This window comes from Sinocyclocheilus anshuiensis, unplaced genomic scaffold (genome assembly GCF_001515605.1).
Source record: "Sinocyclocheilus anshuiensis isolate Anshui unplaced genomic scaffold, SAMN03320099.WGS_v1.1 scaffold719, whole genome shotgun sequence".
Classification (NCBI taxonomy): domain Eukaryota; kingdom Metazoa; phylum Chordata; class Actinopteri; order Cypriniformes; family Cyprinidae; genus Sinocyclocheilus; species Sinocyclocheilus anshuiensis.
The window spans coordinates 105,281-120,037 of record NW_015552643.1 but is presented as its reverse complement, the minus strand read 5'-3'; the positions used below and the strand labels follow the sequence as shown (position 1 = coordinate 120,037).

At 38.2% G+C, this 14,757-nt stretch overlaps 1 protein-coding gene across 1 annotated transcript in view; it reads left to right on the top strand.

Moving 5' to 3' along the window:
- Positions 1-14,757, top strand: part of prkcq (protein kinase C, theta) — a 31,519-nt gene that overhangs the window by 14,515 nt on the left and 2,247 nt on the right. The window contains exons 5-18 of the mRNA XM_016458496.1: positions 1,118-1,178; positions 1,361-1,541; positions 2,720-2,751; positions 2,856-2,941; positions 3,348-3,477; positions 4,684-4,793; positions 9,320-9,458; positions 10,206-10,363; positions 10,838-11,011; positions 12,315-12,406; positions 12,519-12,581; positions 12,713-12,851; positions 12,970-13,158; positions 13,249-13,377. Coding sequence (XP_016313982.1) covers positions 1,118-1,178; positions 1,361-1,541; positions 2,720-2,751; positions 2,856-2,941; positions 3,348-3,477; positions 4,684-4,793; positions 9,320-9,458; positions 10,206-10,363; positions 10,838-11,011; positions 12,315-12,406; positions 12,519-12,581; positions 12,713-12,851; positions 12,970-13,158; positions 13,249-13,377 — 1,683 coding nt within the window. The remainder of the gene's footprint in view (positions 1-1,117; positions 1,179-1,360; positions 1,542-2,719; positions 2,752-2,855; positions 2,942-3,347; positions 3,478-4,683; positions 4,794-9,319; positions 9,459-10,205; positions 10,364-10,837; positions 11,012-12,314; positions 12,407-12,518; positions 12,582-12,712; positions 12,852-12,969; positions 13,159-13,248; positions 13,378-14,757) is intronic.

Here is a 14,757-nt window from a genome sequence, read left to right as displayed (position 1 = left end):
CCCTTAGACTGTGAGAAACAAGATTCTCTGGTCTGATGAACCTCAATTCCAAGCATCATGTTTGAAGGAAACCAGCACTGCTCATTACCTGAAGAGTACCATCCCAAAAGTAAAGTGTGCTGGTAGCAGCCTCATGCTGTGGGGCTGTTTTTCAGCGGCAGGGACCGAGGGACTCGTCAGAGTAGAAGAAAAGCTCAATGCACCAAAATATTGAGATAGCCTTAATGAAAACCTAGTCCAGAGCATTCAGAACCTCAGACTGGGCAGAAGGTTCACCTTCCAACAGGACAATGACCCTAAGCACACAGCAAGAGTGGCTTATAGACAACTCTGTTAATGTCTTTGAGTGGCCCAGCCATAGCCTGGGATTGAACCCAATCAAATATTTCTGGAGAAACCTAAAAATGTGCATCTGCCCCCATCCAACCTGACAGAGCTTGAGAGGTGAACAGGTGAGGTGAAGAATGGCAGATAATTGCCAAATGATGATGTGCAAAGCTTGTCGCATCATGAATGAATGAATGAATGAATGATGCATTTATATAGAGCATCATACCCAAAAAGACTTGAGGCTGTTAAGGTGCTTCAGCTAAGTAATGGGTTAAGGGTATGAATACTTATGAAATGTACTTATTTCAGTTTTTTATTTTAAGTAATTTACAAAGTTGCGACAGTTCTATTTTTGCTTTGTCATTATGCTGTATGGAGTGTAGATTGATGTGGGAAAAAAAAGTAATTTAAAGCAGTTTAACATAAGGCTGCAGCAATACACAATAAAGCGCTATATAAATGCATCATTCATTCAACATAAAACGTGAAATAAATGAAGGGGTATGAATACTTTCGCAAGGCACTGTATATGTATATATAAATACATTATATATATATATATATATAAATATTTTCAAAATATATACTGCATGTGTGTCTTTATATATACATAATAAATATACACAGTACACGCACATATATTATAAACAAAAACTTTTATTTTGGATGTGATTAATCGCGATTAATCGTTGCCCCGCACTAAAATAAATCGATAAAAATGGATGTGTTATAAATGTTTCAGATATATTTTCAATTATTTAATAAGATTTATTTTTGTGTAATATAGGTGGAACTGAAGCCACAGGGTCGTTTACTGATGGAAGCGCGGTATTTTTTGGAGAGGAGTGGTGAGAATTTCTCTAATTCAGATCCACACACAATCTCTCACTGATTAATATTTGCATTATTACTTCTATTATTATGTTATCATGTTTTCATGAGCTGATGGAGCTTGGTGGAGTTTTCAAACTGGGATCAGGGGACATAAATAATTTTTGGTGTTTTCATGTGGGTTCTTGTTTGTTCTTAGACGCTGCGGGTCATGGTGAAGGAAATGGAGAAACCGAACGGGAAAAAGATGGGGTGTTCGCACTGCATCACAGACGAGGAGCCATCAAACAGGCCAAAGTTCATGTGGTCAAATGTCACGAGTTTACCGCAACCTTTTTCCCTCAGCCGACTTTCTGTTCAGTCTGCAAGGAGTTTGTCTGGTATTATGCACTGTCTCAAATATTAATATATTAAAACAAAACTCTTATTAAAAAATAACTTCTTTACAGTCCTCTGTAAATTGTAAACAGCCTTCGTAAAATAATGTGGGGTGGAATTTTATGGATGAATCTATCTATTTTGATTTGATCGGATGAAAACATGTTAAAAATATTGCTTAATGCAATAAAAATATTAATATTATTTTGCCTTGCTTATCAACAGAGCAAGTTATAACATTTTGATGAAAGACTATGAAAACAAAAAAGTTTCTTTAAAATACTGTGCACTGATAAACTGTGAACAGTTTAACTTTAATCTTATGGCCTCTTTAAAACATCAGTCAATCATTGAATGAATCAAAAAAAGACAAATAGAATAAATGTAATAAAATTTACTCAACATCAAATTTATATCATGAAATACATGCATGTATGGTGATCCAGTAGTGCAAAACACAACGCAAAGAAATCTCCACAACACAACGAAAGCACCACAACACAATGCATAGGACAATTTTTTGTGTTGTGCCAATTTTGCTGTGTTGCGGCTTGTTTTTGTTGTGTTGCAGCTTGTTTCCATTGTGTTGTGCTAATTTCGTTGTGTTGTGGCTTGTTTCCGTTGTGTCGCCGTTGTGTTGTGCTAATTTTGTTGTGTTGCGACTTGTTTCCGTGGTATTGTGCTAATTTTGTTGTGTTGCTGCTTGTTTTTGTTGTGTTGCGGCTTGTTTCCATTGTGTTGTGGTAATTTTGTTGTGTTGCAACTTGTTTCCGTTGTGTTGTGGTCATTTTGTTGTGTTGCGACTTGTTTCCGTTGTGTTGTGCTAATTTTGTTGTGTTGCGCTAATTTTGTTGCGTTGCGGCTTGTTTCCATTGTGTTATGCTAATTTTGTTGTGTTGCGGCTTGTTTTTGTTGTGTTGTAGCTTGTTTCCATTGTGTTGTGCTAATTTTGTTGTGTTGCGGCTTGTTTCCGTTGTGTTGTGCTAATTTCATTCTGTTGCGGCTTGTTTCCTTTGTGTTGTGAAGATTTTGTTGTGTTGTGCACTACTGGGCCACCATATGTATGACATATAATTGTGAAAAATATATGTTTGTATATGTATATGCAAGAAAATTAGCACTGTATATTAGATTATACATAACATTAATATTTTCTTAATGGTTTCTTTTCCTACTTCAGGGGCCTGAATAAACAAGGATATCAGTGTCGGCGTAAGTCATTTTTTTCACATCCTCATTGCTGTTCCAGTTCCTATACAAGTTTCCACTGAATCAGTGTCAGGACTCCACCTACACACTTCACTCTTTTTTCCCAGAATGCAATGCTGCCATCCATAAAAAGTGTATCGACAAAGTCATCGCCAAATGCACAGGCTCAGCAGTAAACAGTAAAGAAACCATGGTAAATACAAGGTTCTTTTTCATCACCCTTTAATTCAATCACATCAAGCACACAGTGTTTTGTTTTGTTTTTCTCACAAAAGGGTTTTTGCGCCCTGAATTTACAGTAAGTCAGAGACCTTTAGACATTTTGTGCAACTTTAAGCTCATTATAGATTCAGCAAAGCTTTAGTAATCTGCAGATGAACGCATAATTATAAATATTTAAGAAAATGAATCATCTTTTTGTCGCAGACTCCTTCCTCTTTCAGTAATTGGTAGACGCCACAAAACAGTCTTTCCACACTTTACTGAGTCACACTGAAAATAACGAATGGCGTTTTGGACATTTTCCTTGTTGACCTGGTGTATCAGTGTGTGTACAGTATGTTTTCCAGACTAAATCTATGTGTATACGTGTGTTCCAGATCCATAAGGAACGTTTTAAGATTGACATGCCTCACAGGTTTAAAGTGTATAACTACATGAGCCCAACATTCTGTGAGCACTGTGGAACCTTGTTGTGGGGTCTTGCTCGGCAGGGCCTTAAATGTGAAGGTGATTCATTACACAACCACATGCCAACTATGAATGTCTAAGGGTCATTCTGTGAAAGGATCATTCTGTGTTTTTCCATTTTGAAAAGGTGATTTTTGAAGTAAATATCTATAGTATTCTATCTAAAAATGTGTTTAAATAATGTAATTATTAAAAAAAAATTAGATGGTACAACACATACACACAAACATATATGCATACATATACATATGTTAGGACATGACTCTGTTTTTTGACTCTGACATGAGTCTTTTTTCCAATTGTATTTTTTTAATCTGATATTTAGCAAACAATAAAATGCAAGAAAAGTGATAAAAAGGAAGAAAAACATTTGCTTGTTCACACAGAAAATATGTATTTTTTAAATTAAATAATTTTAAAATTGTTAAAAGGGTGAAGATAATATGGAAACAGAGTTGATATTCAAACTTTTTAATAATAAATAAAGAGAATAAAGACAAAGCGTTACATAAAAATAAAGTTACTAAGTTATACAAGTTATATAAGATATATAATATCTATTTGTAACGGAGAGTCAGAGGCGTGCGGATCCATTTGCAGCTTTTATTAGAATCAAAGGCAGAGTTAAAACAGGCAGTAATCAGTCAACAGCGTCACGAACAGCAGGGATAATCCAGGAGAATAAACAGTAGCAGAGCGAGGGTCAGGGCAGGCGGCAGAGAATCACACTAGTAAGAACAGTCCGAGGTAATACACAAGAGATGACAAGACGGGATAAATGCTCAGAAATGTAGCCGGGGCAATACAAGACTTCGCAAACACTGAGAGTCTGGGAGCTGCTTAAATAGGGAAGCTAAGGGGAAACACCTGTGCCAGTAATCAGTCCCAGGTACGGGGTGTATGGGAAATGTAGTCCATGAACATTAGTACTCAGGAGAGGGTGCCCTCCGGAGGCCGTCGGAGAGAGTCACAAAGGCCTGATTCGTGACAATATTAAAGTTGAGCTATGAGTTGACCATGAGCTATTCATTTTTTAAATATTTTTTTAAACATATACTGTATAAGGAACTTTAATCAAGGACGCAAATGTCACTGTTTTGTAGAATGACCACTAAACATTCATAAGGCCTGTTTTATCAAATCAAATGTAGTTTTTCTATAATCATGTTTTATATAGTTTTATTTTTTTCAAAATGTTAGACATACATTTCAGTTTAATGTTTTGAACATTTTCTCTTACTGCAGAGTGTGGCATGAACGTTCACCATAAATGTCAGAGGAAAGTAGCAAACCTTTGTGGCGTCAACCAGAAGCTAATGGCAGAGGCCCTGGCTATGATTGAGAGCACTCAACAGGTTGGAACTCACACATATTATGAACCACAGATGCTACGCAGACTGACACAAGCATGTAGCAAATGTCATGCCATTTACTGTTGTTTGGCAAATTTTAGTGGATGAAATCCAGTCATTTCGATAGGAATCCACATGTTCGGGAATTTTGCGTGAAAGCAAAATATTTCTTTAGGCAGTTTTTACAAAGGGTTCAAGTTGGCTTACCTACCTAACAGCACATCGGTTTAATGGCACAAACATTTGAAAGTAACTCTGTTGCCCCCTTGAGTACTGGAGTAGGTTACAAGCTTCATGGGTAGCCATTTTATTTAAGGGATAGTTCACCCAAAAAATAAAATACTGTCATCATGTTGTTCCAAACCTGTATAACTTTCTTTTGCTAAATACAGAAGAAGATATTTTGAAGAATGTGGATAACCAAACCAAGTTTCTGGTCCCCATTGACTTCCATAGTATTTTATTTTTCCATACAAATTAAGTCAGTGGGAACCATTAACTGTTTGGTTACCCACATTCTTCAAAATATCGTCTTTTCTTTTCAACAAAACAGAAAGAATCTCCTATAGGTTTGGAACAACTTGAGGGTGAGCAAATGACAGAATTTTAATTATTTGTTGAACTATTTCTTTAAAGGAGTCATATGATGCGATTTCAATTTTTCCTTTCTCTTTGGAGTGTTACAAGCTCTTGGTGCATAAAGAAGATCTGTAAAGTTGCAAAGACTAAAGTCTCAAATCCAAAGTTGAACCTTTATAAAAGTTAAGAGTCAACCACGCCTACCTAAAACGGCTCGTTCTAACATGAATTGCATAACACCGCCCAAATGTTCACGCAAAGAAAGAAGGCGTAACTTTTATTCTCGCTGTAGTATTGCTGCTGCTGCCATTAGGGCTGTGACGGTCACCGTGACAACCGCGTCACCGCGGTGGTCGTTTGCCACCGGCGGTAGTGCACGTGACATCACGCACTCTATAACAAGCATAATACGAAGTTTTGTATACAAGTGTAATAACAGTAATAGTTGCAAATTATTTTATTTAGACTATAAGTCTATGGTAATTCACAAATGACCTCAAACGCCATACACTGAGTTTCCTTTAGATTGGCAGGTTTGAGCGCAGGAAAATCCAGTTTATGCATTCAGCAAATTAATTTTCTTTTGGGCGATGGACCTTGTTGGGAAACCAAATACTACATCGCCGATCTGGAGCCATCACCATTCATGTCACCCATCCGCGTTTGTACAAGTTCCCGTAATCGCAAACGCCTGGCTGGTCAGGTTTGGTGAGGCTTTCTCCAAACTGGCCAAATACAAACAAGACCGATAAATGAAAGATGTTAACAAGAAATGTGGCAAAACGATTCCTATTTCAATGAGAGCGCGTGCAGATGAGGAGTTAATGCGGCACTTGCTTGGTGGTGAACAGTGAACAGTGTCTACACCGGACGCGACACCGCTGCGTCGCAACAGGTTGAGTCGGTCTAGTGTCTACACATGGCATTTGAACTCTGTGTCAGTACCTCATAAATAGGATGAGGCAGTTTACTGTCTGGGATTTGTCATGTCGTGTCGTGCCGCATCCAGTGTAGCATCACTGATTATAATGAGTTGTACAGTATTTTGTCGTGCCGCGCCGCTCGCGTCTGGTAGACAGGGTGTATTTAACTTTCTTATTTAGGCTACTTTCTTGTTTAAAGGGGTGGTTCATTGCGAGTTCACTTTTTTAACGTTAGTTAGTGCCTAATGTTGCTGTTTGAGCATAAACAATATCTGCAAAGTTACAAAGCTGAAAGTTCAATGCAAACGGAGATATCGTTTTTTTTTTTATTCTGGCAGTTTAATGCCTACAAAAACGGCTGGTAGGGACTACAACAAATTACTTCCCGGGTTCGTGACATCACAAACCCAGATAAACCCCACCCTCGGGAAAAGGCAGCAAAGGGGGCGAGGCCACGCTTTAGAGAAGAGGAAGAGAAAACTAGAGGAGCACATAAAAATCTATTCATATATGAATCGCGATTCTGTCTTCTAACGATTCTAATGGATTCATAAGTTTCAAAATCAATGTTCTAAAGCAGCGGTTCTTAATACTGTTGCTCGATTCCCCCTGGTCTGCACACGCTCTGCATCTCTCTCTCTCTCTCTCTCTCTCTCTCTCATTCAGCTCACCTCCAACAATGAACTGTTCCAATTATACACTTATTTTCACATAGCTATGAGAAGCGTTAAACATGGACGCACGTGCAGTTGCCTTACTGTATTAAAGCGTTAATCAGGATAAAACTGTATATTAAAAGCTAACATAAGCAGTAGCATTTACAAATAACAGCGTATCTAAAAGTATGAGACAACAACAAACAAAAAACATAGGCCTACCATTAAAAGCCGTGCTTGCACAGGTTCTGCATGATCCTCTTCAATAATATCCTCTGCTTCTGAATCGGGCTCAAACTGATAAGCGATATTAACAAAGCCGTTGTTTACAATACAACCGGAGCACATGTCAGCTGAGGTGAGGGGCGGGACCATTAGACGTACACTAGAGGCGGTTTAGCCAATCACAACACATTGGGCTAGCTAACCAATCAGAGCCCATCGCCTATTTCTGAGGGAGGGGCTTCATAAAAGGAGGAAATGATCAGCCCGTTTCTCAGAGAAGGGACAGAGAGGTGTGGAATAAAGGTAAATTATGTGAAAAATAATGCGTTTTTTAAAAAACGAAGCATTAACACATGTTAGACTGTACCCCATAAACACAATCAAGCCTAGAAAAAGCCCAGTGAACCACCCCTTTAACTGTATTATTTCTTTGATATTTATTTTAGTGTTTTGCAGGCTGCATATTCACTGACGGAAGTGCTAAAATAAACACGAGCTGACGAGTTAAATCGGGTGTGATATGGCGCTTTTCCACTGTGTGGTACGACTCAGCTCGGTACGGTACGGCACGGCTCGGTTCGGCTCGGTTTGCATTTCCACTGCAGTTTAGTATCGCTTTACAGTGGGCGGGATTATTCACATGTCATTATAGTTGCGCCGCCTCTACTGCCGCGACTCCTAAAATTTATATGAAAACCATTTCAGAAACATGTTCTTAAATGTGACTCATATAAAATATATTACATGCATGCACAGTTTAAGGCAGCTTTAATCGCCTTTTTGGTAACTTCATGACTTAACTGACCACGACATTGCATGCACGTAGTTTATTTCGCGCTTTGATATGAAAGGATACAGGCTACAGCGCGCCGGCGCCTTTGTGCGTGCAATTGAAGAGCACGCGCTGCGAGCACAGAACTCGCTTGACTCGCTTGAAGTGAAGTGAAGAGTAGCGCGCATCTGAAACGTCTCCCATTCTCAGTCGTTCCGCGACTGAATAAAAGCACTTCTTGTCGTCAAGAGAAAAAGTGACAGAAGCAGCAGTTGTGAGTGGGGTGGCCAACCCTAGCCCCACCCGTGTTAAATATTTTTAACGCTTTAAACTGAACAAATTAATCGCCTGCGTTAACGGGCTAATTTTGACACCACTAATATATATATATATAATTAATATTAATTGTATATAGGCCTACAGATATTTATATCAACACCGCGCCACCGGTGGTAGTTGGTCCATTACCACTGCGGTGGTAAAAATCTGCCACCATCACAGCCCTAGTCATTTCTCTGATCACAAATGCAGACATGGTTTTATGTTTATGCGGCGCAACACGTAAAAAGACAGTATAAGTCATTATAATCCGTAAATTATTTCCCCACTGGATGCAACAAATGCCTCGTTTATAATGGGTTTTAATGTTTTTGTCTCGTCGCTCCGGCCGGACAGGGCATCACAGTATGGTAAGGGGCGTAACATTTCCGTCACACGCTTGAAGTATTCGGCCAATCACAACACACTGAATAGCTGGCCAATCACAGCACACCTCGCTTTTCAGACCGATGAGCTTTGTAAAAATCGACGCGTTTCAGAAAGGCGGGGCATAGAGGAGAAACAATAATGTACAGTATGTGGAAAAGAATGTGTTTTTTGAACCTTAAACTGCATAAACACATTTCATTACACCAAATACACAAAATAATGTTCTTTTTAGCAACATCAAATGACGCCTTTAACAATCCATTCACTCAACCAGTACACTAATAGTGCAAAAGACTTGTCATGCACATTTTATTCCAATGGGGTTCGTTATTAGCATGTTGCTAAGCTAACAATGTCATGTTCTAATAAACATACAAAAGAAATACCACACAAATATTGGGAAAAACAGACCAGTTCAAGTAGAATAACAATTTCTGGTCTATCTGTTTACACCCATTCGCCATACTGAATGAAAATGTTATCTGAGCTCAATGCAATACAAAATAAAACAAAAATGTCAGTTATGTACAATAGGACCACATGCTAGCAATGCTATAGAGTAAGTTTTTTGTCTAACTCAACATAGTACACATGACATGAATGACCTAGATTATCATGTGGTGCAGGTTGTATAATCTGATCGGATGTGGGCGTTTCTTTCCATAGCAGGCTCGCAGCTCTCGGGATAATGAGATTGCTGGTCGAGAGGGTCCAGTGGGCGTAAGTCAGGCAGGGGTCATTAGAGAGCCTTCAGGCCACTTACCAACATCACCCCTCACGCCTGCACCACCTCTACCACGCAAAGGTAAATATAACATGCAAAAATAACATATTCACAATTCTGAATAGATTTGAAGGCCGAACTTTCTACTAACTAAAGATTAATTTAATTAGATCAAATTACTTTAGAAAGAGAGGCAGGAAGTCTGTCTCAGTCAGCTACAAAGTTCAGTATTAAGTACGCTGCATTGGGAGTTGGACATTTCTTGAGTTTAAACATTATCAAAATTCTTTCAGTTTACCGGAACATGCCCACTCTAGAAATTACCAGAAACGAGCTTATAAGGAACTAGGTAGCGATTGAAAGGAAGTAGACACTGAACTGGCTTCAAAGCTAAAATAACAGTAGATTGCAGTGAAACCTGACATTCGCATGATGCTAAGCTAACAATGTCATAAGCACAAAAATTATATAGCACCCAAAAACAATGGGTAAAACTTTTAATTTTAATTAAATGGAACTATTTTCTGTCAATATTTTACAGTAATGGATGTAAATTTCTGTAACATTCTCTGACATAATCCACCATAACTGAGCATTCTGCAATTGACCTATCTGATAAAGATATGTGAGATACAGTCTTATCATATAGCCTGAATGACTTATGAAGCATAATTTATCATTTATTATCTTCCATTTGCAACAGCCTTTGCATCTGAAGCATGCTTATGGTGCCTAAAATTTAGCTATGCCAAGAAGCTTACTAGGTTTTGGATTGACTGATGACTGATTGATTGATTTAATGGATTAATTCTTGGTTCCTCCCTACAGAGCATCAAGGTATTTCATGGGACACTCCGGCTGAGGGCCGCAGGCCAAGTCTTGAACAGTCTGAACCCCTGTACGCCACCCCACGCAAAGAGCATCACAAATTCAACCTAGATAATTTTACTCTACATAAGATGCTGGGCAAGGGAAGCTTTGGAAAGGTAAGAATAGTGTATTCAACTCACAGCAAACACATCACAGCAGTGAATTTCCATTTAAACTACAGTATATAGCCTACCAATGTTTGAAATGACTGGCCTAGAAACGAGACATCCTTTGATTCCATGGGTCAAGCCGATATAAATAACAAATCTGCAACGAATAACCATTGTGAGGATGCCAAATAAGGAAATTAAACAGAATCTTGGCAAAATTTTGCCATATTGAAACTAAACATGGTAACTGTTTGCAAGACTATGTCCTGAGCATACCGGGCCAATTTGGATATGAATTTGGATGTTTTTAATAATTTAAGGAACTAGCTTTGGTAGTTTTCATGGACAGCTGTTATATATGGCATAACTGAATTAGGCAGAACAAGACAACAGCCTATTAAACTACATTTATGAACATCATTCTGGATGCATACTCATGTAAATCTCTATAAATCTTGCTTATGTGCATATGTGTTGTAGGTATTCCTGGCTGAGCTGAAAGGCACAGGGCAGTTTTTTGCAGTAAAGGCCCTGAAGAAAGATGTTGTTCTGATGGATGATGATGTTGAATGCACTATGGTGGAGAGGAGAGTGCTGTCTCTGGCCTGGGAACACCCCTTCCTCACACACCTCTACTGCACCTTCCAGACCAAGGTAATACACTCCGACACACTTAGGGATGGGCAGTATGACATATAGGAAAATGTCAATCAGTAGAGATTTTGCTATATATTTGATATGTAACTTGTTTTGTTTTTAAAACATGGTTATGGTTAAAAAAATGTTTTTATTAGGTTGAACTTCTTGTAAGGGTCTGCAATAAGAAAGGGCTATTAAAGGGTTAGTTCGCCCAAAAATGAAAATGTCCTTATGTCGTTCGAAACCCATAGGACCTTTGTTCATCTTCAGAACACAGATTACGATATTTTCCCTGAAATCTGACAGTTTTCTGACCCTCCATAGACAGCAACGCAACTGAAATGTTCAAGGCCCAGAAAGATAGTAAGGACATCATTAAAATAGTCCATGTGACATCAGTGGTTCAACCGTAATGTTATGAAGCTACTAGAATACTTTTTGTGCACAAAGAAAACAAAAATAATGACTTTATTCGACGATTTCTTCTCTTTCGTGTCAGTCTTCGACACGCTTTCACAAGAGTAGCAAGACGCATGAGTGTGCATTCCTCTGCTTTTAAACAAGTGTTCATAACATTATGGTTGAACCACTGATGTCACATGGACTATTTTAATGATGTCCTTACTACCTTTATGGGCCATATAATGTTTCAGTTGCATTTCTGTCTATGCAGAGTCAGAAAGCTCTCGGATTTCATCATAAATGTGACCCTGGACCACAAAAGCAGTCTTAAGTCGCTGGGGTATATTTGTAGCAATAGCCAAAAATACATTGTATGGGTTAAAATTGTTGATTTTTCTTTTATGCCAAAAATCATTAGGATATTAAGTAAAGATCATGTTCCATGAAGATATTTTGTAAATTTCCTACTGTAAATATATCAAAACTTAATTTTTGATTAGTAATGTGCATTGCTAAGAACTTAATCTGGACAGGTGTAAAAATCTCAATTTCGAAAAATTGACCCTTATGACTGGTTTTGTGGTCCAGGGTCTCAAATATCTTAATTTGTGTTCTGAAAGTGAACAAAGGTCTTACGGATTTGGAACAACATGAGGGCGAGTAATTAATGACAGAATTGTATATAGTAATACTGTAATAATACTGTATATAGTGAATAAATAATAAAAATAGTATTATATTTATAAACTTTTGTTCAAGGCCTATGAATTTAAGTAATGGCCCTGAAATACTACAATATAAGATTCTGGACATTCCTCCCACCCCATGACACACACTGAGTCACTCTCGCGTACTGAAGAAATGCGGTTTTGTTTGGCCGGACTGCACTGATCTGTTTTTGTATTGGTCTCTAAAGGAAAATCTTTTCTTTGTGATGGAGTACTTAAATGGGGGCGACTTAATGTTCCACATCCAGGCCTGCCACAGATTTGACCTCCCACGGTCCACGTGAGACTCATATGCAGCCCCCACAAACACATTTTAAAAGCTGAGACTCTGCCTACTCTTCTTTTCTCTGGGTTTCACTCTCTTACACCTCCTCTATGCTCTCTGTCGATAGGTTCTATGCAGCTGAGATAGTTTGTGGGCTGCAGTTTCTACATTCTAAAGGCATTGTGTACAGGTATACACTACTGTGGAAACTATATTGCATAAAATATGAAATATAGTGATAATATGAATATGCTAAAAGTGTGTTGATAGACAGATATTTCAATATTGCCATATATTTATATGCATATTATGCCTCCACAGAGATCTTAAGCTGGATAACATTTTGCTAGACATCGATGGTCACATCAAGATCGCCGATTTTGGAATGTGTAAAGAGAACATTTCTGGAGAAGCTAGAACGTGCACCTTCTGTGGAACACCAGACTATATTGCTCCTGAGGTGAGGATCGCTACCACATTTACTGTAGTTAATATATATATTATTATTTTTAATTGTTTACATGTAAAAAATGATTGCACAAAATAATAAATACAAATGTACACTGTATGTTTCACAGATTCTGCTTGGGCAGAAATATGGGACTTCTGTAGACTGGTGGTCATTTGGTGTCCTTCTTTATGAGATGTTGATTGGCCAGTCCCCATTTCATGGCCATGACGAGGAAGAGCTGTTTCAGTCGATTCGCACAGATGACCCGTGCTACCCACGCTGGTTAACTAGAGATGCACGGGACATTCTTGTAAAGGTATGTCAGAGTTAATGTTAAATAGAAGAATGCTTTACTCTGATTTGTGGGTCTCAATCGGTTATAACTGGGTTTTCTGAATGGTTCTAGCTATTTGTCCGGGAACCAGAGCGAAGGCTGGGTGTGAAAGGAAATATACGACAGCATGCGTTCTTCAGAGACACGGACTGGAACGCACTAGAGAAACGACAGGTGGAGCCGCCCTTCAGGCCTACTGTGGTAAGTTCATCACTGCCGTAAAAAAAAGACTGTTGTTCCGTTCCAAAACCTAATGAGCTGCCTACCTAGATAACATTTTAAAGATAACCACGCTCTTCGTGCATAAGCTGTTGCAAGATGAATTGCATGCATCTTTTAAAATGCAATCCCAGAATGCGACAGGCTCAGTGAAAAAGTAATCAGAAAGATTGCAGAATAGTTGATTAATCTGATTATGTTTTGATTCTGAAATTCTGATTATTGCTGATTTTTTTTTTTTTTTAAGTTTCAATGTATAAAATGTTTATTTTATTTTTTTTTGCCACATATGCCCTAATTATCTTTCTAGCCAAGAAAGTTTTTTATATACATACACACACTTTTTCTCACATTTTCGGTAGTGACAGTAATGCTTTGGTAGCAACCACATCGCATTACAGAATTTTAACTCGCATACTAAAATACTACTAAAACATACTAAAATACAAAAAAAAAATTGCATAACTGTACTAAAATTTTGTTTATTTCCCCCAAATATGAGCATTAGGTGTTCCCTTTTGTCACTACCGAAACAATGATGACATGTTTCAGTAGTGACTGTTTCGGTAGTGACAATTCTATGGGATAACACCCCAAAAAAAAACACAAAGATGTCATTACCAAAACTCCACCAAATGTTTCGGTAGTGACTGTTTCAGTAGTGACAATTCTATGGGATAACACCCCAAAAAAAAACACAAAGATGTCATTACCAAAACTCCACCAAATGTTTCGGTAGTGACTGTTTCAGTAGTGACAATTCTATGGGATAACACCCCAAAAAAAAACACAAAGATGTCATTACCAAAACTCCACCAAATGTTTCGGTAGTGACGGTTTCGGTAGTGACAATTCTATGGGATAACACCCAAAAAAAAAAACAAAGATGTCATTACCAAAACTCCACCAAATGTTTCGGTAGTGACGGTTTCGGTAGTGACAATTCTATGGGATAACCCCCAAAAAAAAAAAAACAAAGATGTCATTACCAAAACTCCACCAAATGTTTCGGTAGTGACGGTTTCGGTAGTGACAATTCTATGGGATAACCCCCAAAAAAAAAAAAACAAAGATGTCATTACCAAAACTCCACCAAATGTTTCGGTAGTGACGGTTTCGGTAGTGACAATTCTATGGGATAACCCCCAAAAAAAAAAAAACAAAGATGTCATTACCAAAACTCCACCAAATGTTTCGGTAGTGACTGTTTCGGTAGTGACAATTCTATAGGCTACCGCTCGCAGAAGCGCTGCAGGTGCGTATATGAAGACCATGTGAATCCTCATGTTCTGTTGTTTGCTGCTTTTTGCGCATGTAAAATTAATCCCCGGGAAACAAATGTTAGTATTTTTTAACGGGTCA